General features: G+C 42.9%; 1 protein-coding gene across 7 annotated transcripts; it reads right to left on the bottom strand.

The window, feature by feature from the left end:
* Positions 1-1,991: 1,991 nt before the first annotated feature.
* akna (AT-hook transcription factor) lies at positions 1,992-22,871 on the bottom strand. 7 transcript variants are annotated; one of them, XM_031890877.1, is made up of 23 exons: positions 22,740-22,871; positions 20,508-20,651; positions 17,915-18,300; positions 16,326-17,197; positions 16,029-16,103; positions 15,471-15,627; positions 13,421-13,560; positions 12,663-12,722; positions 12,198-12,316; positions 11,268-11,442; positions 10,958-11,103; positions 9,431-9,982; positions 8,992-9,211; positions 7,505-7,605; positions 7,222-7,421; positions 6,835-6,973; positions 5,441-5,560; positions 5,130-5,221; positions 4,923-5,012; positions 4,654-4,755; positions 4,243-4,344; positions 4,028-4,154; positions 1,992-3,806 (listed from the first exon to the last, which is right to left on the bottom strand). In XM_031890877.1, the coding sequence occupies exons 3-23, from the start codon at positions 18,246-18,248 to the stop codon at positions 3,572-3,574; spliced, it is 4,158 nt and encodes a 1,385-aa protein (XP_031746737.1). In that variant the 5' UTR covers positions 18,249-18,300; positions 20,508-20,651; positions 22,740-22,871; the 3' UTR covers positions 1,992-3,571. The 7 variants fall into 7 exon arrangements, with proteins under 7 accessions (XP_031746737.1, XP_004916782.1, XP_012824767.1 ...); XM_004916725.4 differs by lacking the exon at positions 20,508-20,651; XM_012969313.3 differs by lacking the exon at positions 20,508-20,651 and having other exon boundaries at positions 10,958-11,100.
* Positions 22,872-24,372: the final 1,501 nt, after the last annotated feature.

The following is a 24,372-nucleotide window of genomic DNA, read 5'->3' as shown; positions in this document are numbered from 1 at the left end:
GAAAGGAAAAAGATCAAGTTTTCTTTTAATAAAGCAAGAATATATATATATATATATATATATTCACATTCTAGTAAGTTATTTAAAGTCATTTTTTCTTTAACCCTCTCCATGCCATGGGTCTTTGATCTTGCCAGGCCTTATGTTGCCAGTAAATATGCAGTGCAGCAGAGATCAAATACCCAGTGGCACTGTAGCCTCCAAAGCATGTGGCATGTAAAAAGGTTAAAAGAAAGGTAAGTTATAAGAGTAAGTTCTTCCAGATCAAGTTGTTAGACAAGTTATACACAGAACTAGATGTTATCGATGTAATGAAACAGTCTGTTGGATCATATTTCAGTAAATCAGGAATAACCCTGACTGCTCCAGTACTTGGTCCTATGTATCTATATATATATTTAGGATACATGTATATAACCCTCAAGGGCACAGACAGGAATACTATTTTACATGCACAAAGTTATCACCCACCAAGCACAGTTGGGGCTTATTCACATTGAAGTACAACTCATGAGAAATAACACTAATAAAGAAACAGCCAGGATCCAAGTGGAGAAGATGCAAGCATGTTTTTTGGTCATCTGTACTCCACAAAAACAAGGTGGAAATTAAAGAGACCAAAGAGGAACTATTCACTATGGCTTATAATGAGGCCAGTAAAAAAACAGTACACCTTACCCTCCATGACTGCCTACAAGAGAGGCCAAGACCTTGGAGATCCCTGAATTAGGATGGATTTGGCTCCTACGGCAATAATGAGCTATAATTGGCTAAGTGGCTGTGAAATTCTACATTGTCGCTACACACTTGGGCACACAATATAAAATCAACTGTAAACTGACTTGCTTTTCAGACTTTGTGATATATATATATTTAGCCTGGTGCCCACGTGGGTTAGTCTGTGTTGGTTAGAATAGAACCTAGCTACATGACAGAGTACATAGCCATATATCAAAAAAGCTTTAGATACAAGAACTCTGAGTTGCCAATTTCAGAACCCTTTTTCTGACACATACACACTTTGCTCCAATTCTGTAACATGGCAATAGACCATGTACCACTCTTCCTGAAGAGGAGGAGATCAGGAACCAAATTTAATCATATTTGAAATCACGACATATGTTGAATACAATGGCCCCCAGGGGCCTTATTGAACGTCTGCCTTATCAGTATTTTAGTATTAGAATTTAGATTTAGAATTAGTCTTTTAATATCCTGAGGATCTGTATACTAGGACTAGTCATGGCTAACGCATTCAGTTCAAATGGCTTGATCAATTTGTGCATTCTAGCATTCCAGGTGTAAGAGACATACAGGACTACAACTTGGCTCCTTTTAACAAGATTGTGGCCTGTTGTGTCACTTTCAGATGAAGTTAACCTGCAGGTCGGATTGGGGAAAAGGAAAAGCAAGTAGGAGGTTCTAGGTCAGGTTGTGGGTCTGTCTAACTGGACTCACACAGGACTCTACCTTAGCCAATATTATAACTGAACTGCAGAACTGTAAAACCTATTACAATGGAACAGTTTGGCTGGGTCTGGTCAGTCTTTTTGCTGTATGCCAACACCACAGACACCAACACTGGAGGGGGGAACATAGGGAAGCAACAATAGATGAGTGCATGTAAAGTACAAAGATGGCGAAAGTTGGAACAATAGTTTAGCGAGCAGGCCTTTGGTCTAAGATATTCAGGTGGGTCCCTGGCACCCAAGCCCGACATTGCTTGCATGGTTTAGTAACAAAAGGACTTACATCACTGGGCTGCTGGTGCATAACTACAGAGGAAGCAGATACTGCAGTTGCAGTGGGCCCAGAAGTGTAGAGGGCCCAGCAAGCCCTAATTAAGGAGCTATTTCAAAATGTCTTGGGAGAATGGGTCAACTTACCAATGATTTTGGTTTCTGAATTGAATTTGCTGTGGGGCCCAGTAACCCAACAACATCTAGTTATGCCACTGCTGGATCAGATGAAAAATAAGGACAACTTGTGTATGTTTTTGGTTTCATAAAATAGCTTTATTGAGTAAAAAATAGATTTCTATAAATGTACCTTTTATAAAATTAGAAATCATGTAAAACACAAAAAGGAATGCTTGCTCACAGTATTCTCACCAGCTTAACCAGGTGTAACTACCTACCAGCAGGGGGGGTGCCCATAAAGTAAACAAATCCCCAACATCCCCAACACCCTCTCTCCCTGCATTCCCTTGTGGTTATGGAAAGGAAGGGGGCCCAAAAATGTTTCTGCAGCAGGGGCCCAGCACATTAAAGTTATACCATTGGTTCACACTTTTAATATTCTAAGGTTAAGGAATCTGTTTAAGATTTAAAAAAGAATCAACAAGTTACATACTAGTAATTTATCTACAGGCTTCAGGCCTGCTCGTATTTAGCTGCCTTAAGACTTAAGTAAATATATAATACAAATTATACAGCTTATGTGTCATTAAACAGTATAAAACCAAATGCATATTTATTAGGCTATGGGAAATTCACACAATTTAAAAAAAAAAAAAAAAAAAAACGTTGATTACAACACTAAAATAGATTTAACATCTAAAAAAAATTCTAAACCAATTTATGGGAAGAAAAAGTTAAAGGGGAACTAAAACCTATGTTTTTTCATCTTACTCTGAATAGTGCATTATGGTTTAGATACCATTTGTCAAAGTGCAATGCAGAGGAAGGATACACAGAATGCAATTTTAGGGTAAGTGATTATGTTCTTATGGCCTCACACTGCTACACGCATCACAATCACACACGCTTTAATAAATAGAACATACAATATTCCTTTTGTACCGAAATGGGATACAAAAATATCTATGGTAGAAAAACGCCTTATTTACAGTACAAAATGTAACCCTTTTCTACTTGGATTTTCACATTGATAACAAACAGGAATCATAGAAATAAATAGGTACTTTCAGCAAACATCAGTTTCCCTTTGGTACGGGAATAGAAATGTCTAGATATTAATAAGGAAGGTTTACATTCACTTCTGTAAATCTTCGGCTGTGGGGGGGCCTCGGAATTTAAGAGGAGCCAGAACACGAATGCATTTTTATGCTTGGGCCCAGTGGGAACCTCACACTCTCTCTGGGAATAGTTTGAGGCTTGCAAAGGACCCACTACAGTGGTTATGAACAGTCATTAGGGCAACGAGATTGGCACAGGGAGCCTTATCTACATATTTGGGTTCATGCATATGGAAAGGAGCAGCCATGATTGCTCTGATCACGTTAACCACATTCACATATTCTGATCAAAAGCAGGTGCTAAGTTATTAGAAACAATAGTGAAACCCTATTAGTGTTAGCCTTAGCCATATTGTTAAAGGGGAATCTAACACTGTGTCACTGCACCCATAGCCCCAATAAAGTCAGTGGTCCTATGCAAGAATATTTACCAATGAAAATCCTGCCTACCAGCGTTTCAAGTACTAGAGGTAAACTGTGTTGGCAGCACATAATTCCCTAACTGCCTCTTACAGCTATTTAATGGGAGGCAACTAACCCATTCATTTTTGGGGTGCTCTCACAACCTTGGCAGGATTGCGCTCCCAATTTATACTAGAAAAGGCAAGAGCGGCGTAGCGTGTATTGGAGGCTCAGATCAGAAGTCAGAGACCGGCACATTCTTTTGCTGGTCATTTTTAGTTCCTTGGCTGCTTCTAACGCCCGGTTCAGGGGCAAGCTGAGATCTTCTAACTCCAAAGTGCCTGGCGCTGGGTGTGGGGTGACAGGATTTGGGTTATGCAGTTCTGCCACACTGTATCCAGCAGGAACCATGAGGTAGGGAGAAGGGCTAAAATGTAAGGAGAAAGGTATTAGCATCCAAAATGAGCTGTGGTGGTTCTTAGTGATGATGGGGCCTAGGGTAAAAGAACCCTTGTAGGGCCTTATTTTTTATAATCCCACCTGATACAGCCCCTGGCCCCCTTGGCTTATATTACACACTATGTCACATCTCTTTTGTGCAATGCCATCAGGATTCATTATACACGTTACAGTATGAAGCGTACTTACATGACTGGGGGGCTATATGAGATGAATGGAGTCTGTATATAGCTTAGTGGGGGTGTCTGGTTGAAGACCCACTGTCCCCCATGTGGACCCATCAGAGATCTCCGCCCACGCTTAGTTGTGCGATTTCCTGCCAGGAAGGGGAAAGACGTCAAACAGAATCCCTACCCCTCTGTATATAAAGGAACCTACAGAAAATCAAATTAAAGGACACTCACCGTTCCTCTGGGTGGCAGGAGAGTCCCCACAGCCATGGCACAAAGGACAGGAAAGATGCTCTGGAGAGCTTGTGCCCCCTTCATCAGTATGCACTGAAGGGACTACAGGTATAAGGTAAACCAGGTTTCAGAATATTAGTCCAAATACCCAATCCCAGCATCATAAGACTAATGGCACACAACTTGGGTTTTTAACCTGCCCCAAATTTTCTGCCATCAAAATCATCCCCCATAATTTACTAAGAACCCAGTTGCACTATGAACTCCAACGATCATAAGAAAGAAACAAAGAGGGAGGGAGGTGGCAAAGTTTAACTATTGGTTGTGCCCACCTTTTCCCAAACCCTGTATGATTTGATCTGCCAAGTATAGACCAGACATGCTAATCAGACTAGACTATGGAGTTCATACCAGGGGTGCTTCTCCTGACACTCGGCATGTGCTCGCGGGGTTGAGTGGTGACCCGCTCCCTGCAGTGGTTGCATCTACCTTCTGGACAAGTGTATGAGTTTCCTGCAAACATTAATGAATTAAATTATGGTTAGAAAGAAAAGTAGAATATGTGAGTTAATTATTATCCTACCTATAACTTTGCACTGCCCTTCTCCATATGAATTATTTTCCCCCATGTGGTTCCACTATACTGATGGCGAGTACTCTTTCTTTCACTTTATGCTCACCTGTATAGGCTCCATGGACTACTTTTTCGGTCCACGCTGGCCGGAGAACTGGCTCACTCTTTATTGCATTTGACTTCCTATGAGTTGTATCTGAATTAATAAGAAAATGAAAAGTTACCATAGGTTTCATTAAGGGATTAGTCTGGTTTGATGCTTGAACAGAAGACTTTTGAGGAAAACCAAAGCTCAGAGTTAATGTCAACATACCGGCTTTTGATTGCTCAAGAGTGGGCCTCCTATCATAGAAAGAAGAAAACTGTGCAGGTTCAAAATGTTCGACTCTCTCTTCTTGTGGATTTCTGGAAAGATTATAAAAATAATCTGTTTAAATATAATTACACTATAAGGTTCCCAATGCACTATATAACAAAATCAGTACTCTTATGATACAAAGTGTGACAGACACACCAGTGGAGGTTAGGAGAAGGAAAACACAACACCCAGAATAAAAATTCTAATATGTGAAATAATTTGAATGTTTTTCAAGTTCCATAGAAGCACCTTCACTAAATTCTTACATTGAGGTGGCAAAACGCGGAGCTTCATTGGCTTTTCCTTGAGTTGGGGTGCAGTTCAGGCTGCTTTCTAAATGCTTTCTAAGTTGTACCACCTCCTTCTGCAAATCCTGGATGGCTTGGCTGCAAAACACAGTAGTGGGAATGTGAAAAGCAGTAAGAGGTAAGATGATAATGTTTAAGAATTTAGCTTATGTATTCTCCATAGATCCTAGCAGACCAACAGATGTGCTTCATGCCCAATGTTACAAAAACAAGTCATCATTAGTTATATCCCAAGATCTCATCTGAAGGGATACTGACAACCCACCCATGGCCTTAACCTTCCCTTTTTTTTCACAACAAGCTTGTTTCCAATTAAACATAGGAAAGCAAATAAGAGTTCACCACAAACTTTCACCCTAAATGATTTGGCGTCTCTAGTTCAAGGAAGACGTGCTATACGGGAAGCTTAACTGCAACATACTCACAAAATACAATCAGTCGCATCCCCCATTTTCTAGCAGTGCAAATACTCCAGTGTAACTAAGTTATACAGAGAAATAAATCAGAGCTTCGCAGTGGGTAGGCAACAATACAACAATGCTGCGTCTGTAGTGTATGGCAACACCTAGTTACCAGATCCCAAACACAACTCCCCCAGGAGAGGCAGGCTGTAGCGAGGCAAGCCAGGGACATAGAGAAGACACAGAGGAAAGAGAACGGAGCCAAGTTAAGACCGGAATATGTCAGATTTTGCAGTGCAAACCACAGTAGCCCTCCATCAGTTGGTCAGGCTCACTTTTGCTCTCAAAAAAAGGTTACTGTTGTATCAGTAGAGTTCCAGTAAACAATTTTGTGTGACTATTTAGATATTTCATATCTAAACAACATGAATCTTAAAACAGTTACCAGTTTGTCTTTCAGCAATATGGCTGCCTTTAATGGCCTAAAATTGGGATTACTCCGATATCACCCCCCTCAGATGGGCATATCAGTGGAAGGTTTTGCTCGTTTGGCGACCTCTTATATTGTATGGCCACCTTTAGCAGTATGAGATCCTGATAGCAGCTCATGAGCATTTCATTATATAGTCCAAAATTATGTGTACAGATAGCCTAATCTATCTATAACCTGTTCTGTAATGGGAGCTGTCATACTAATTACTCTGCCAAGGTAAAAAACAAATAATCTTCCACAGCCCTGGAATATAAATACATAAGGTATATATAATTGCACTGATTAATACACACTTTGCTTTAAAGAGGGATGGAGGAAAGATAATAAAATAAAGGTTTGGGTGTGAGGAAGGAGGGAAGTGTAGATTTGAGAGGACGTAGTAGAAAAGACAGTCTTATGCCAGAGAGAGAAATATAAGGAGACACTTGTGTTTAAGATAAAGCCATTTCCCAACTCACTCTCTGGCCGTCCGATTCTCCAAGAAGTTTCCATGAGGCTGGGAACACTTCCTAATTGGAGAGAGGAGGAAGGGGGCACCGAAGTAAGGATCGCTTATCATTGCATCACTGCTCCCACCTTTTTCTGAGTCAGATTCACCTAGTGCAGGAAGCACAAGCAAACCATAATGATACCAGTCTTGATACAGAAAATATTACTGAATACAGGTTAGACTACCACCTCCAGTATCCCCCTAACCTCTTTGAGTTTTGGGTCGTACTGGGGATGTAATGTATTAGCAGAATGAGAACCACAAATATAAGGTCCCTGATTCCATCATAAATCTTCCAAACAAACCCACCTCATCTACCATAGCGTAATCTAGATCAGTCATAGAGCACACTTACTGATTTGGCTCTGCTCTTGGTTTTCACTCTCTGTTAGGCTGTTGGGCCCTGGGGATGGGGAACTGGGCTGCGATGGCACAGCACCATGCCCATTCTGCTGCTTCTTTTCCCGGAATGCTTTGCGCGGCCTGGATAATTCCCCCATTCTAGATCGCCCAGGATAGCTGTTGGATGAGGTTGGCAATTCTGCTGGCACCGTACTGAGAAACCAAGAGGGAGGAATGAATAACATATACATTTATATTTGTCAGTAATAGACTGAGGCTGTAGAACCTAATATTACCCGTGGTGGCTTATCAGGTTTCTTTGCCTTTGTAGTATGGGAGAGCGGCCACTCTCTGATCCAAGGAAACCACTATCTGTCTCTGGGGATATAATCCTGCCCTGTTATATTAAGGAAATTAGGAGTTATTAAGAGGAATGGGTGAACAAAAACTACAGAATGTAGTGAATGGATTACTAATTATAAACAAGCAGGACATGCAACAAAAAGAACATGCCAAACTGCTATTCACTAGTTCCAAAATAGTAAGCTACTTTAAAAAAGAGAAGCCATCACACAGAGTGCAGACACACAGATACATGTCTACATAGAGAGGCAGCACAGATGCAAACATACATACAGGCAGACAGCTCAGATACTCGGCAGACAGAGACAGGCAGCACAGACACAAGCACAGAGGCAGGCAACACAGTTACATATAGACAGAGTCAGGAAGCACAGACACATAGACCAATACAGGTAGCACCAACACATATAGATTAGACAGAACCAGGCAGCACACATACATGCAGACAGTGGCACAGAGCACATACATAAGCACAGAGGTGGGGAGTACAGGTACATATAGAGTCAGGCAGAACAGAAACATAGACTAAAGCAGGTAGCCACAACACATATAGACAGAAGCAGGAAGCACAGTTACATACATGCAGACAGAGTAAAGGAGCACATATACAAGTACACTTTCCGCCTAAGCCTGGTCCCACTCATCCCTTTACTATCTCCTTTGATGGCACGCTCATCAATCTCTATCGATGACATGTTGCTTGGGGGTAATCTTTGACTCCTCTCTCTCCTTCTCTGACCATAGTAACAACGTCAAAACCTGTCACTCCTGTCATTAAGGAGAGTTCAGGCCCTTCCACTACTAACGTCCTTATCATGGCTTCCCATAAAAACAAGAATAACTTACAAGCTCCTTCTTTTAACCTTCAAGGCCCTTCATTCCTCTGCACCTCACTACATTTTTTTTTGTGTCACCCACCATAACCTGCAGCACTAATATCCTCTTATTTATGTCTGTAAGTTACCCTCCCAGTTAGATTGAAAGCTCTATGGGGCAGAGACCTCAATCACCTTGTTTCTTTGATTCTCAACTTATCACAACCATACCTTGTATATATTTTTATTTATTATCATACTTTGTATTTAACTAATATTGTAATGACCCCCTGTTCTCTTGTATTAATGTACATACTATACAGGTGGGCAGCACAGTTATATATTGATAGAGACAGCGCAGACACAAGCACAGGGGTGAGCAGCACAGACACAGGTACAGAGGCAGACAGCACAGTTACATATAGACAGAGGTAGGCAACCCAAGTACAGGAAAGCAGCATGTCAGTCTATACAGGCAGACAGGCAGCACAGGTACAACAAATGCAGGAAGCATAAATGCATGCAGACAGAGGCAGGCAGGTGGCAGAGACCTAGACATACACAAGCAGACAGGACTGAAACAGAATTAACATTTTCATGCATACCTGTACAGAGTTATTTTTATGCCTTGTCGTCTCTCCTTTGACAGAAGAACTTGCACTTTTGCTGCTAATGCTGCATCTGTGGGAATGTGCACTTTGAGCATTCTCTCCATTGATGGATGGTTGATGTGTTGAGCTTCTGGGAGACTCTTCACTTAATCGAGACAAAGAAGGAGAACCCCGAGGAACACATGTCTGGATGACCTTTGGGCTTGGAGGGACCCTGCCACAACACAAATCATTCTATGCACATTAACATGCAAAGGAACAAAGACAGAAACAAGGATTTATCTCTATGTTCAAGTCAACATTTATTTTTTTATCCTAACAGTGTGAGGGAAATTTGTCTTTGCTATAAATAAATTCATACAGTAAATTAATAATATTTAGATAAATACATTTATGTTCATTAGGATAGATGTTTAACTACTATATCTCCTACCTCTTGCTTGGTGACTGTCTTCCACCATCAGGAGAAGGCTTCCGGCTACCTTGGTCATAAGACAGTCTACGGTGCTCTGTCTGGGATTGGCTTTGTCTTGGAGTCCCAACGTCAGATGTTCCATCAACTTTCATGTTGCTCTGAAGCCTGGTTCGGTGCATGTGGTTCTCATGTCCTGAAGGCTGAATTGGGATCTTATGACTTGAAGGTTGCCGTTGGGTTTTTAAGCTTGTATCAGTGTGATAATCATGGGGGCCAGTTAACCACTGATGGCCTTTTTGCCTGGAGAGTGGACGTTGGTTTTGAGATATGGATTCATATTCAAGATCCTGTCCTTTTGGTTCAAGCGAAAGTTTTCTAAGTTGTTTATCCTGCAACTTATGTACGGGCCGGGTATCCAATGAGAATATCTGTGGTTTGGCCTCTTGTAGTTGATCCTGATATTGCATGTCTAGCAGGTTGCCCTGGGTTATGGAATCCTCTGGATGGGTTTTTGGCCACTCATCCTGCTCTAATCCCAGTGCATTAGGAAGTGTTTTGAAGCTGTTGTACCTGGGGGCACAAGGAACAATCAAGTATGCAATGCTAAATCTTCTACTTTGCTCTAAAGCTGGCCATACACGCACCGATAATATCGTCCGAAACCTCGTTTCATTCGATATCCGGTGTGTGTATGGCAAGTCGGCGAGTAGACCGATATCGCAGGAAGCTGCTGATATCGGTCGACTCGCCGATCGGGCCAGTTAAAAGATTTTGATCGGGCGCCATAGAAGGCGCCTGACCAAAATCTGCCTTCAGCGCTGAATCGGCAGAAGGAGATAGAAATCCTATTGTTTCTACCTCCTTATCTGCCGTTTCAGCCCTGAACGGTGTGTGGCTGATTGTACGATCTTTCGTGCGACCTCGCAAATCGCCACATGTGTGGCCACCTTAAGTATTCAGAATAAACAATCTCTTTGCATACAGATAAAACATTGTGATTCGGATGCAATTGTGTAGTAAATGGAACAGTGCAATCACTCAAGACTATTATATGTAATTAGTGGAGCTAAATCAGTACAAAATGGGAAATAAATTGGGCTCCCATCTTTCCACAGCAGATCTGTCCTTCAGGGATCCAAATAGATGCAAACTTTTAGGACTTGTTTGAAAATCAGAATATGTTTTAGGTCACATTCATATAAAAATTTAGAAAATGTAAAAGGATTTCCACACTGGTATACTGTATATACAAATATATATATATATATATAAAATAGAAAGAGTTCCCTGAAGAAGAGCACTGGTTGTGCTCGAAACGTTGGAATTTTTCAATAAAAACACTTTTTCTTTTGTATCAAGTCCCTGTGTGTGCGGCACTCTTTCTATTATATTTTTGTTTTTGACCTGCACCAAGGGCACTTGGACTTGTATAGGGTGTGCTCCTCTCTGTGTACTATATATATATATACACACACACAAAGAGAAGAGCACAGTATTAAGTTTACTAATGATATGATATGCATGGTCAAGTTTGTAGTAACTCACGTGGAAATAAGATTGTCATACTCCTTCTCCACCTGCATCTGTTTGTGGCGCAAAGGCTGGGGCAACTCCTCGCCAGCCTCCACTTTGTTAACTGCATCTGGACCTATGCTGAGTAGACCAACAGGCTCTTCTGACTGGGAGATCTGCTGTGGGAGAGCATAGTTGTTAACCTGTGTATTAGAAAGCATACTATAGGGTGTTGAAGGATTTGACGAAGGGTTTGGCTGTTGTAGATGCTCAGATTCTGGAAGCGTGATGAGCCCTGAGCACCTGTGGGAAGGAGGGAACTGGATATGGGAACACCACTCACCTCTGGATATGGGGTTAGGACAGCTGGAATGGGTGCCACAGACGATGGCATTGGAGATGGAGAAAGAGGCTCTTCTTTATGCTGTGCTTCTGCTTGGGTGGCTATTTGGTCCCCCACACTCTCCTGCAATTCATCTAGCTGCACACCAAGCTGAAATATTGCACCTTCCAGGGCCCTGCACAGAGCATACATTCATAGCATGAATATACACATATATATATATGTATATACACAATTATATGTATAAACACATACTTTTATTCTTGTGAATGGTTTGTATCATATGTCCCTACTGCTCTTCTTTATCTAGTTCTAACTGTGCAAAGATTCTTAATGCCCATAAATTAATAGTGGCCAATCAGCCTACAGCGTTCATTACTCTGGTGCCTTTTAAAAGATGAAAGCAAATGTCTGACTGGTTAAACCAAAGTAACCAGAACACAGTGAGCCCCACAGCAAAATGATTTTAGGGTACCCAATAACCTGGGAAGATAACATCTTTTATAAACATACACATACATCAGCCAGAGCCCCAAAGGGCCATCAACACTACTGTGCCCCCAGAAGCCACAAGATCTGCTTCCTCTGTTTTAACATCTCTGATTGGTTGCTATATATTAATGGAAAGAGGTTATTTTGGCCATGTTACTATAAAAACCTAACTGTCCTTTTCAAGGAAAATTTATTTCATGTACTCAGTTAAAGTCCTTCATTTGTCATTTGTTTTCCTTTTAAACCTATTTTTTACTCCTTTAAGCCTAAGCAGCTTTGAGTAATACCAAAAATACTCATTGCTTCATACTGTCATGACTACTGCATCCACCAACATCCCAAATACTTGCGCCTATTATTATATCCCTACTGCAACAGCATACAATATATACGTACAACTTATTTGTAATTGTACCCCTTCACCCAAAGAATCTGTACCTCTCTGGGTCAAGCTCCTGAAATGTGCCCTTATGGGGTTGTCCAGAGCGGTGTTCCTCTCGTGCCCTCAGATATCTGCGTTCTAACATGTCCAGAGACCCCCGTAGCTCCCACAGTGCCTGTAGGGAAAGGAGAGAAGGACTGTTTAACAACAAAACACATGACAAGATACAATACATGTTTCATTTATAATACATCCTGGAGCACATGGCAGGAATACAGGGCCAATTCCAAGTATAATATCTGCTTATTGGCTGCAATGGGTTTCATGACTTGATTAATGTTTGTCTGTGTTTGTATATTACTCCATCTTATCTTATCTAAATTATTGGACCCAAAGATTATCTGCTGGGTGTTGGATTAACCCCCCAAGGCAAATCAGATACATATACATATTACAAGCAAGTAACAGTAAGAAGAAGAATCGGCACAGGATATAGAATGTAACATCTCAAAAATTAGTACCTGTTGCTGCTCCTCTAGGTTTAACTTCCCAGTTCTTTTCAGTTCTTCTAGAAGTGAAACCTGAATTGTGACATACAGGGGGTGTAACATAAATACAGTTTTGTATATTTAGGAAAGCATCACTGTATCAGCCATAATTCTAAGAACATGTGTTAAGGTGGCCATACACAGGCAGATTAAGCTGCCGATTCAAGTCCTTCAGACCAATTCAGCAGCTTATCTGCTCATGTATGGGGACACTTAATGGCCCCCTCGACCAATTTCTGGGCGAAAATTGGCCAGGTGGCGATCGGCAGGTTTCATTTTCCTGTTGAATCGGGGACCTAAATGGCTTATTGCTGAGGTCCAAGCAACCCCGCCAAACAACTGGACCTTAACAGGTACTGCCACCTATAAATGTGTTACCCCTTGAATGGAAGATGTTGGTGCTTGATATCGCCATATTGGCAATATACTGTGATTACCAGAGCTACGAATGTACAGGTATGAGCTCCAAATTACGGGGCCGCTATCTATCATAAACTCTATTCTACTTAAATAGTTCAGCTTGATGATTTCCTTTTTTTTCTCTGTAATAATACCCTGTACTTGATCCCAACTATTATATAATTAATCCTTATTGGAGGCAACACAATCCTAACGGGTTTGTTTAATGTTTGAAGTATGGTGATCCAAATTATGGAAAGACCCCTTATCCAGAAAACCCGGGGTCCTGAGCATTCTTGATTACAGGTCCCATACTTGTAAGTGACTCTTACCTCCTGGTTTAGTTCACTGATGTGAGAAGACAGAGTGGACGCTATATCTTCTGATGGGTGGAGCGGTGAAGAAGAAGGGGAGGGGGTAGATTGTTGAATGTCAGTGGAGGTTGCAGCGTGATTGTCTGGAGCCTGAGACCCTAAAAAAATTCTGTATGTTAGTCATTATTATACTTTATTCTGCAGCTCCCCCAGTTAGATTTTAATCTGTGATCTATTTACTATGTCCCTCCTCCCTGCATTCTTGTAAACAGGTAGCAATTTTAATTTCAACCTGGAAAAAGGCAGAATGGAGAGGAAAAAAATGTCTTATACTACCACTGCCTACATCATACTAAATATTAATTTTATTTTTTTCCCATTGCATTATTACTGCAGCACTTTCATTTATACTGGATACAAGTTAAATACAATATATAAATAAATATTTTTAGCTGTATAACAGTGTGCCTTTAGGAGCAGCTGCAGAGTAGCACATGAACTGACGCTTGTGCAGACAATATATTAGCACAGTGGCCCCTTTGTGCACTGTCTCTAGTTCCATATAGCATTCTGAGTCCTTCCCAGCATTTTTAAGAGATGTCTGAGGCACAGATATGTTCTGACCCCCCTGCCACTGCTAAAATCAAATCAAAGAAGATATGTGCAATAACAGAAAAGAGACTTGGGTCTTATCTATGGCAGTGATCCCCAACCAGTGGCTCACAAGAAACATGTTGCTCACCAACCACTTGAATGTTGCTCTCAGTGGCCTCAATGCAGGTGCTTATTTTTGAATTTCTGGCTTAGAGGCAAGTTTTGGCTGCATAGAAACAGGTGTACTGCCAAACAGAGCCTCCTGTAGGCTGCCAGTCCACACAGGGGCTACCAAATAGCCAATGATAGCATGTTTTTGGCACCCCCAGGAACTTTTCTTTATTCTTGTGTTACTCCCCCAACTCTTTTTACATTTAAATGATGCAAACAGGTAAAAAAGGTTGGGGATCCCTGATCTATGTCAGCTAAAGGCCCTTCCGTTATCAAAAGCTCACACACATCAATGTAATGAGGGGGGCAAGCACCTCTAGGTAGGTGAAACCCAGCATTGATTATTAGCTGACTAAGAGTAAGATGGCAGAAAGGGAACAAGTGTGACTGGGCTCAGCACTGCTGGAAAAAGAGAAGTAAGAGCTATGAGCGGTTACAGGGAGGAAATGAAGCAAGATACAGCTGTGATACAATAAGAGGGGCAAAGAGTTTGCAGGAGAAGGGGGTGTGCATATATAGAGATAGAAATAGACAGATAAAATGAATTGAGACAAGTAGAGCTTTGAATATAGGCAGGGTAAGACTGATTCATAATTTCCAGACCAGACAATACCTTGTTGTCAAATCTAATCTTGGGCCTTGCCAATCATAACTGCACAGCAGGGGCAGCAGGCTCAACCAGTCAGCAGCACAGTTGGCTAAACCACACAACAGCTCCGTTGGCCAAAAAAAGCAAGAATTTAGGTGCCCCAACTCATCAGCAGTTTGTGGAGTCAAATATAAAAGCAGGTGGCTCACCCACTGAGCGTCCAGAAGCAGGGACCTGAAGTGTAGTTCAGATAGCCCAACCATGGGGGCCATGCTAGGCAAAAGTCCAGGTGCCTCAATGAATTAGCACAGCAGTTGGTTCTGACTAATTCTCAAAGCACTGTTCAGTAATTTACAGTAATCTGCACCAGGGGCCTTCATTCATTGGCTCTAAGTTTGATCAATGACAATTCCAAACATTAAAATAAATGCTGACCATTGCTCTAATTCAACAAGTATAAGACCAACAGGGTGTAGAACCTGATTCTACCAGATCTGGACTGGGACTCAAAATAGGCCCTGGCATTTCAAGTACACAGAGGCCCAAACAGCCCCCACCAGCCCAATAAATAGTGACGGTCTATGGAATCTTAAGCAGCCCCACTGGAATTTGTCAGATTGCCAGTCTGGGTCTAAATTCTACGCAGCACCATGTAGGCACTTTGGGCAATGATTAGAATAAAGATACATGCGTTGCCCCAGTTGAGTATCTTACCTGTTGCCCATTCTGTTGTTCCGTTGTCATCATTGGTAAAGCTAAATATTGCCCTTTGCGCTTGAGGAATGGGGAATTCCATGACTTTGGAACCCTGTAAGACTGTCCCCATGTGGACGCTGTGGCTTGGTTTTGGGGGATCAGAGTACAGATTCACCTATGGGGGGAAGAGAATCATGATGCTATGGGGACCGGGAATAAGGAAGATCTCATAATATTAAAAATAAAGGATAAAGATACTGTATGTACCATATCTATAACTAGTCTATGGAGACATTGGTCTTAGTGGCAGTTCAGCTTTTACACTTCTTTTCCCACCACAGTTACATAAATCCCTAGAATCACTTTCAATCAGAATTTAGTCTAGCGAATCCATCAGTATGTTCTAGGACTGCAAGACCAAACCAAACTATTTGGAATGGTCCTTCTAGCATTGTTAGCACTTACCTAAAGGCCGCCCCTTATAAATCCTAACTATGTTTCCTGCGGTAACTACAAAACCTGGAACACTGTCGTGTCCGCTGGTCATACAATAACAAATGTGGATAATGCTCTTACTTTGGCTCCCAGACGAAGGCGGTCAATGGTATTTTCAGCTTCTGCATACTTAGTGAGGAGTTTGTGGTAATCCTCCTGTAATGAAGAGCCAAGAAGGATAAGTGTTATTAGCATAAGGTGCTGATTCAGGTTCATATAAGAGAGGGGGCAAGCAGAAGAGAGACAGACTTTGGATGTTCCAACCTATTAGATAATAACAAAAAAAGCAGAAAAGTAACTGTTATAGCCTAGAGCATAGGACTATGTATAAACCTTGACTACCCCAGTACCAAAAATCCACAGCTATCCCTGGCTAACCTGTAGTTGATGCACCAAATCAGTGGCTTGCTGTGGGCTCTGGAACTCTGTAGGGACAGTGCGCTGGGTAGCATGTTCCTGGGTGGGCTTCTCCGAGCTGCTCAGCAGGACCTCGCGCACAATTTCTGCTGGTGACTTGAACATGGATGGGGACTTTTGGAACTTCAAGTCTAATCTTTTAGGCTGGGGGGGTCGATAACTCTGGTCATCCTTAGGAAATCTGACACGCGGTCCTACCTTGGAGAAGTCAGGCAGGGGGTAATTAAGTTGCCCTCGACCATAAATGGGAGCAGCAGATAATTTTGTGGGCTTAATGCTAGAGCTGTGGGATTTTGGAGTACCACCAAAAGAAGGTGGATGGTTGGGCGGAGACAAAGCTTTTATGTGGGTGATGCCTGTTCTTTGGCGATTTCCAGAAGGAGTAGCTATTGAAGCCTCCCCGCTGTCTGTGCAAGAGGATTCTGGGAGCGTCTCATCTTCTATACGTGAGGTAATCCCAGCTCCCCAGTGATTGGACATAGGGTGTGGAGATGGGGAAACTGACAACATGCTGGGTACATCTTCCTCATGGTCTGGGATTTTGGGGTAAGCATCATTCCATGAAGACATTGAAGGGCTATCCCATTGGTCTTCCCCCATTAATGTTTGACTGTAGTCTTTAAACCTCTCAGGACTGGGGCTGTTATCATAAGGAAGGTCCGAGTGTTCATGACCCCAGCTTTCCTCATCTTCATCCGATTTGTCTAAAGAGGTCCCACCATCCTGTTCATCTTCTGTCATATCAAGTTGCTGGTCTCTACTTGGGGGCCTCCAGTCTGTTGGAGGGGGCAAGGAAACTGAGGTATCTGGGTGATCTTCTAAGCTGTGTCCATCTGTCAAAGAGAGCAGGAAGTTAATTTGATGTGTTCCTTCTAATTTTTCCTAATATCTATGTAAGCTTTTGCCTTCACACCTCCTAACAGTGCCTCTTATAAAAGGAGGGGTATCTTTTTTGGTTACTATAATAAAACATATTAAATGTACCTTATTTTGCAGGCCATCACCGACAACAATAAACATGGCAATGGCCTTCTTAGATGAAAGTAATATGTCCATATTCGCATATTTTCAACATGAAATATCCACCAATATTCAATTAAAAAAGGCTCTCAGGGGACGCTGGGTATTGTAGTCGAGCAACAAATTAAACGATATAGGTTGAGGGCTACTAAAGCTACTAAAGCATTATTACTTTTAAGTCACTAAGGCCTAACTTCTAACCTTTCATAATAAAAACAATTAGGGTTATCCAATGGTACAGGAAATAAGAATGAAACTGGCCATACCATAAGCTGTTAGTTGCCTGATGCCCTGGCCACTTATTGGCAAGTACTGGGCAGAAATAATATCTACCCTGACAGATATATGGTTGTGGTTCTGCCAAATATCAATCAGGGTGGCTAGAAAATCCTGTTAAGGATTGCACTATGCTGTACATGCAGGAGACCAGGTAACCACCAACCAGTTCTGTAGTTCCATCCAAACATGTCTGCAAGGACCCTCGCAGGCCAGAGGCCGAATGAACGGCTCAGCCTCTTAGTTGAACTCACCTGTGTCCAGCTTGTCCATAAGACTGTTGCTGGAGGTCAAAGCTTCCTTGTCCAGCAAAATGTCATTGGTCTCTTCAATTTGAGAGAAACTAAACTGTCCCAAGCTTTGTGTTGCAGAGAGCTCCTCATCTGTTACAGCTTCTGGGTAAGAGACCAGATGCTCCTCAAGCCCTAAAATCAGCTCTTGGTCAAAATCCAGAATCCTTTCTTCCTCTGGTCCCAGGTCGCCTTGATCACCCAACCCAATGATACCATTCTCATCCATGTATTCTGCAAAGTTGTCCTTTTCATTTTCACTGATCCCGTGCTCCTCATGGCTGTTGTTGATGTTCATAGTGAAGGAAGGAGGCGCAGACTTCCTAGTTCCTCTCCTAGTGACATGTCACCTGCAGATACAAGTTACACACGGTTAGCAGAGTTGTCCCGACTGGGAAATTATAATGTCTTGCTTGCTTACACTCCTTAGCACTCTGTCAAACAATAACGCACTCTCCCCCCATTCTGCCGTACTATACACACTTTCCCACAGTGCAGCCTGGTCTTACACCTGCTTGCACTCCCTACTCTGTATTAGCTATGCCCCCTGTGCCTCTCACTGTCCCGCAATATTAATTGGTTATTCCTGCCACAAACCTAGCCTGTTTCTGTCTTTCTCAGCCTTCATCTTGTTCCTTACTTCTTCCTTCTTCTCTTCATGTCTTGTCAGTCTATAACATGCCCTGTTCTGCTTTCTGTCACGCTTACAGTCTGGATTTCCTGTCTCTCTCTCTCTCTCTCAGTTCCTACCCCTTAATCTCTTGTTCCCCTTACTTTCTGTGGCTCCTCTCTCTCACGCTAACTCTCTAACCCCTTCTTCCCAAACTCTTGTACCCCACTCTTTCTGTTGCTCCTGTCATTTTCACACTTCCTGACCCCCAAACTATCGTTCCCTCACTTTCTGTGTTTTCTCTCTCTCTAACTCTTTTATTTCCAACCCCTCAAACTAGATTTCTGCTCACTTTCTGTGATTCCTATCTCTTTCTCTCACTCCCTACCCCCAAAACTCTCCTTTTCCTCACTTTCTGCCGCTTTGTTGACCTCTCCTCCAAATATCCATTCACCCTCAGCCCTCTAATCACTTCCTCTCCTTGCGTTTCATGCTGCCCATGTGGCATTTCTCCCTCTCCCTCCCCCCTTACACTTCCCTCTCCTTTATAACCCCTCTCTCTTACTTTTGTGGTGCTGTCACAGCCATTCCTGTTAATTCTTTCGGCCAGGTCATCTGATCAAAATACAAGCTTCTTCTCAGCATCCTCCTCCCTCTCCACGCCACTTCCCCAGCTCACAATATCCCCCCCCCCCCCCCACATACTTCCCCTCAACAAAACATCTTTCACCACAAACCCTTGCAGCTTGAATAGAATATCATTAAGAATCAAGCCGTGTCATGGCTAGCAAATATGTTGTTGTTAAGCTGTTTCTGAGCGGAAACATTCCGAATTCTCACCAGTTACAACAGAATCCCTAATAGCGTAATTTATCAACAGGTTGGGAAATCAAACCAAAGGGGGCTGGGGACTGTAGTTTAGGCACTGCTAGCATATGAAAATTGTTGTTGTGAACAGACTTTGTTGGGACATATTATTTATGTAAAGCAAAGCCTTACTGCCAAGCCTGTGGCCCTTTAGCTGTTGTATTTTAACAACAAAGGATTATCTCTTTTCAGTCCCTTCCCAGAGGCTATTATCCCCACTGCTACTATAGGCACCATCTCTCCCTACTATACCTGCTATCCCACAGCCACAGTCCCTTCCCAGAGGCTTTTATACTTCCACTGCTACTATAGGCACCATCTCTCCCTACTATACCTGCTATCCCACAGCCACAGTCCCATCCCAGAGGCTATTATACCCCCACTGCTACTATTGGCACCATCTCTCCCTACTATACCTGCTATCCCACAGCTACAGTCGCTTCCCAGAGGCTATTATACCCCCACTGCTACTATAGGCACCATCTCTCCCTACTATAGCTGCTATCCCACAGCCACTGTCCCTTCCCAGAGGCTATTATCCCACTGCTACTATAGGCACCATCTCTCCCTACTATACCTACTATCCCACAGCCACAGTCCCTTCCCAGAGACTATTATCCCACTGCTACTATAGGCACCATCTCTCCCTACTATACCTGCTATCCCACAGCCACAGTCCCTTCCTAGAGGCTATTATCCCCCCACTGCTACTATAGGCACCATCTCTCCCTACTATACCTGCTATCCCCCAGCCACAGTCCCTTCCCAGAGGCTATTATCCCCACTGCTACTATAGGCACCATCTCTCCCTACTATACCTGCTATCCCCCAGCCACAGTCCCTTCCCAGAGGCTATTATCCCTGATACTCTGACTACATCATCTAACAACTGTGCTTGTGTACATTTCTGCACTGTCTATCTATCTAATCAGTGATATTCTTGTAATCTAAAATTCTATTTTTCTCTCCATTTATTTCATAGCTGGAACATTAGAGTTATTTAAGGCAGATCAAAGAGTAGTGCTTTACATAGCCCGAGGCACAGATGATTTAGTGCCCTGACTGGTCAGCTGAACTTACATGGAGATCAGATCTGTGCGGTTTGGTACCCCTAAGGGCTGTGTCCCAAATTAGACTCTGTTTACTGCCAGTGAACTGTACATCGGGTCAATAAGTCAGTGCCAGGATGGGTGGGTCCCTCTTTGCAGCATAGAGATCTAAGGGCTGGGATTTGATTTACAGTAAGAGTCACATACAGGCACCCATCCCTTGTTTACACGACTACAAAGACAAAAATATAGGTCTGCTTGACAACTGATTAGAATAAAGATCACTAAACATAAAAATATACACTCATTTGGCCAGATTTCTAAAAAAAGAAATGTTCTGCCCTATCTGGCCAGCCCCTTGGTTGCCAAAATTGGGAAAATGCATTTGGTTGTCCCAATCAGATCATCATATGAGCCAATACAGGGAAACTATATTTATAGAAGGGCGACATGGTGACATTTAGACTTCATTTCAGTGTTGCCCCAGCCCTTCAGCTGTACAATTCCCAGCAAAGACCAACAAAAGAGGCTGGTAATTGTAGTTCAACAACCGCGATGCCACAGGTTGGACAGTCGTCCTTCTTATAAATAGCTGAGATTCCAGCGGGGAATGTCTTTTTTGCTGAGCCCACAAATTTCATTGCATATACTATAGAGAAGTACATAAGTCACACTTTTATTAATTCATTAAAGTGTATCATAATGGCATAGCTGTAACATTATAGCAGTGTTGTTTTATAGGTGCAGCTAATTACTTTATCATAATATTTACATATAAATATACAGCATTTATAAACTACATTTCCCAGCATCCCCAGACACCCAACATAAAATAAATTATATTATGCATTATATATTAGGGTCCCTCAATCTTCTATATATATATATGACTGGGAATGTCAATACACACCCTATCCCTTAGGAACAATTTGGATCAGACTTGACTGACTCAACTGAGTAAAAATGAAAATAAAACTAACTGCATGTTTTTAGCAACGGGTCTACGAGTTATAAACAGATAATGGGAGTTAACCTTCTCCTGGCCGATCTGTCAGGGTTTGGGTAATCTGTGGGGGATAAAAACATGCTTTTTAAACCTAAAGGAAGAGGAAGAAACCATAAGAGAGTATGAGCAGAGTGGGTGTGAGAGACTGCTAGCTGGGAGTTATGGGGTGAATGCCGGGGTGCAGACACTGAGGTTCTCATGGGGAGATGGGCAGAGTAGTAATTGGGTGCTGGGCAGAGTAGTAATTGGGTGCTGGGCAGAGTAGTAATTGGGTGCTGGGCAGAGCAGTAATTGGGTGCTGGGCAGATAGTAATTGCGTGCTGGGCAGAGTAGTAATTGGGTGCTGGGCAGAGTAGTAATTGGGTGCTGGGCAGAGCAGTAATTGGGTGCTGGGCAGAGTAGTAATTGGGTGCTGGGCAGAGTAGTAATTGGGTGCTGGGCAGAGCAGTAATTGGGTGCTGGGCAGAGTAGTAATTGGGTGCTGGGCAGAGCAGTAATTGGGTGCTGGGCAGATAGTAATTGCGTGCTGGGCAGAGTAGTAATTGGGTGCTGGGCAGAGCAGTAATTGGGTGCTGGGCAGAGTAGTAATTGGGTGCTGGGCAGAGTAGTAATTGGGTGCTGGGCAGAGTAGTAATTGGGTGCTGGGCAGAGCAGTAATTGGGTGCTGGGCAGAGCAGTAATTGGGTGCTGGGCAGAGCAGTAATTGGGTGCTGGGCAGAGCAGTAATTGGGTGCTGGGCAGAGCAGTAATTGGGTGCTGGGCAGAGCAGTAATTGGGTGCTGGGCAGAGCAGTAATTGGGTGCTGGGCAGAGCAGTAATTGGGTGCTGGGCAGAGCAGTAATTGGGTGCTGGGCAGAGCAGTAATTGGGTGCTGGGCAGAGCAGTAATTGGGTGCTGGGCAGAGCAGTAATTGGGTGCTGGGCAGAGTAGTAATTGGGTGCTGGGCAGAGTAGTAATTGGGTGCTGGGCAGAGCAGTAATTGGGTGCTGGGCAGAACAGTAATTGGGTGCTGGGCAGAGCAGTAATTGGGTGCTGGGCAGAGCAGTAATTGGGTGCTGGGCAGCGGAACAGACAAAGAGCCCAGCAGAGATTAGCAGGAGACACAGCCGGAGATGATCCCAGGAGGCCGGGGGGGGGGGGGGGCACAGGGGAAGGTGGGTGAGTAAGGGGCAAGCACAGGGAGGTAGTGAGGGGCCAGGCTGGATATGGGGAACGCTACAGAAATAGTTTCAATAGAGTTTAGGGGGAATCCATTACCGTGCAGTGATGGTTCGGGCTCTTCCAGTGCCCCGCTAGGTCCCGGTTGCCAAGAGAAGCTTTATACAAACCTGACCTGAATGGAATAGAATGTGAGTGTGTTACCACAGCAACCCAGCGTGTACACACACACACTCACACAGCCTAGCTAATCACAGCACCGCACAGCAAGCCTAGCTAATCGCACACACAGCAGCCTAGCTAATCGCACACACACACACAGCAGTCTAGTCCAGTTTGTTACTGTACCACACAAACACACAAAGGGAACAGTAACACACAAATGCAGGGCAGCTAATAAAGGTTTCACATAGACACTAGTACAGGACAGCCTGACCAATTGCAGCACCAACACATACAGAGCAAATATACACAAGGCATTGCACACTAAATAAAAGTTGTATTAATGCACAATCAAATCTAAATAGCCAGAGTACCAACCCCACTCATTTCAACCCCTAAAAAGGAATCTTCATGGGGTAAAGGGGATAATAAAAATGTGGCAGAATGAGAAGATTTTACCAACAGTTATACTTATTATATGGGGCCAATGTTTGAATGGAAAGCACTGTGTGTACATATGTGCCCTAGGCAATAGCAGGGCTGTACCACATGCTCAGACATGCTGTGGAACATACAAGCAACATGGCAAACTGAATGCACACCAACAAGCCTGAGCGTGTCTATAGGGGCCATACTAGGGTGTGTCTACAAATGCAAGTACAGGTATAGGACCCATTATCCAGAATGCTCGGGACCAAGGGTATTCCGGATAAGGGGTCTTTCCGTAATTTGGATCTCCATACCTTAAGTCTACTAAAAAATCAATAAAACATTAATTAAACCCAATAGAATTGTTTTGCATCCAATAAGGATTAATTATATCTTAGTTGGAATCAATTACAAGGTTCTGTTTTATTTCTACATAGAAAAAGCAAATCAGTTTTAAAATTCTGAATTATTTGATTAAAATGGAGTCTATGGGAGATGGGCATTCCGTAATTCGGAGCTTTCTGGATAACGGGTTTCCGGATAAGGGGTCCGATACCTGTACAGGTATACGGCCCATTATCCAGAATGCTTGTGACCAAGGCTATTCCGGATAATAGAAAGTAAGTTTAACTTGCGGGGGCCCCTGGAGCGGCAGCCCTGGTGGGCCCTGCACCCCCTGGTCCAACCCTGATTGTAGGTTAGTTGCCAATTGTCTGTTTGTTTGGGGGCTCCTGGGGGGTGCATGGTCTTGTTGTCCATTGTCTTAATATATGTGTTGTAGGTATTGGGATGCTTCCAGGAGAAGTGGGTTTTCTTTCAGGGTTTCCATGTTGTAACCATGTTGTTTATCTAAATGTATAAACTGTGAGATGTCTAATTGTGTGTGGAAGGGAGGTTATGTATGTGAGCTGGGTGTTAAAGATTTTTTTTGTTTTTTGGTGTTTTGTTCTTTTTTAGTTATTGCTTCCAGCCAGTCCATATATGGAAGATGTGGTGTAGTTTTTGTTTTACTAGTAGTATGGATGGAGTATCATGGTTTAACCATGGGTTTAGTATTGTCTTATGGGTTTCTGCCAAGCTTTTGTACGTTTTTAATACTATTCATATACCAGGCCTAGGCTGGTGAGTGTGCCCATGCATG

The sequence above is a fragment of the Xenopus tropicalis genome, chromosome 8 (genome assembly GCF_000004195.4).
Source record: "Xenopus tropicalis strain Nigerian chromosome 8, UCB_Xtro_10.0, whole genome shotgun sequence".
Lineage (NCBI taxonomy): Eukaryota > Metazoa > Chordata > Amphibia > Anura > Pipidae > Xenopus > Xenopus tropicalis.
This window is presented reverse-complemented; position numbering and strand designations above follow the sequence as displayed.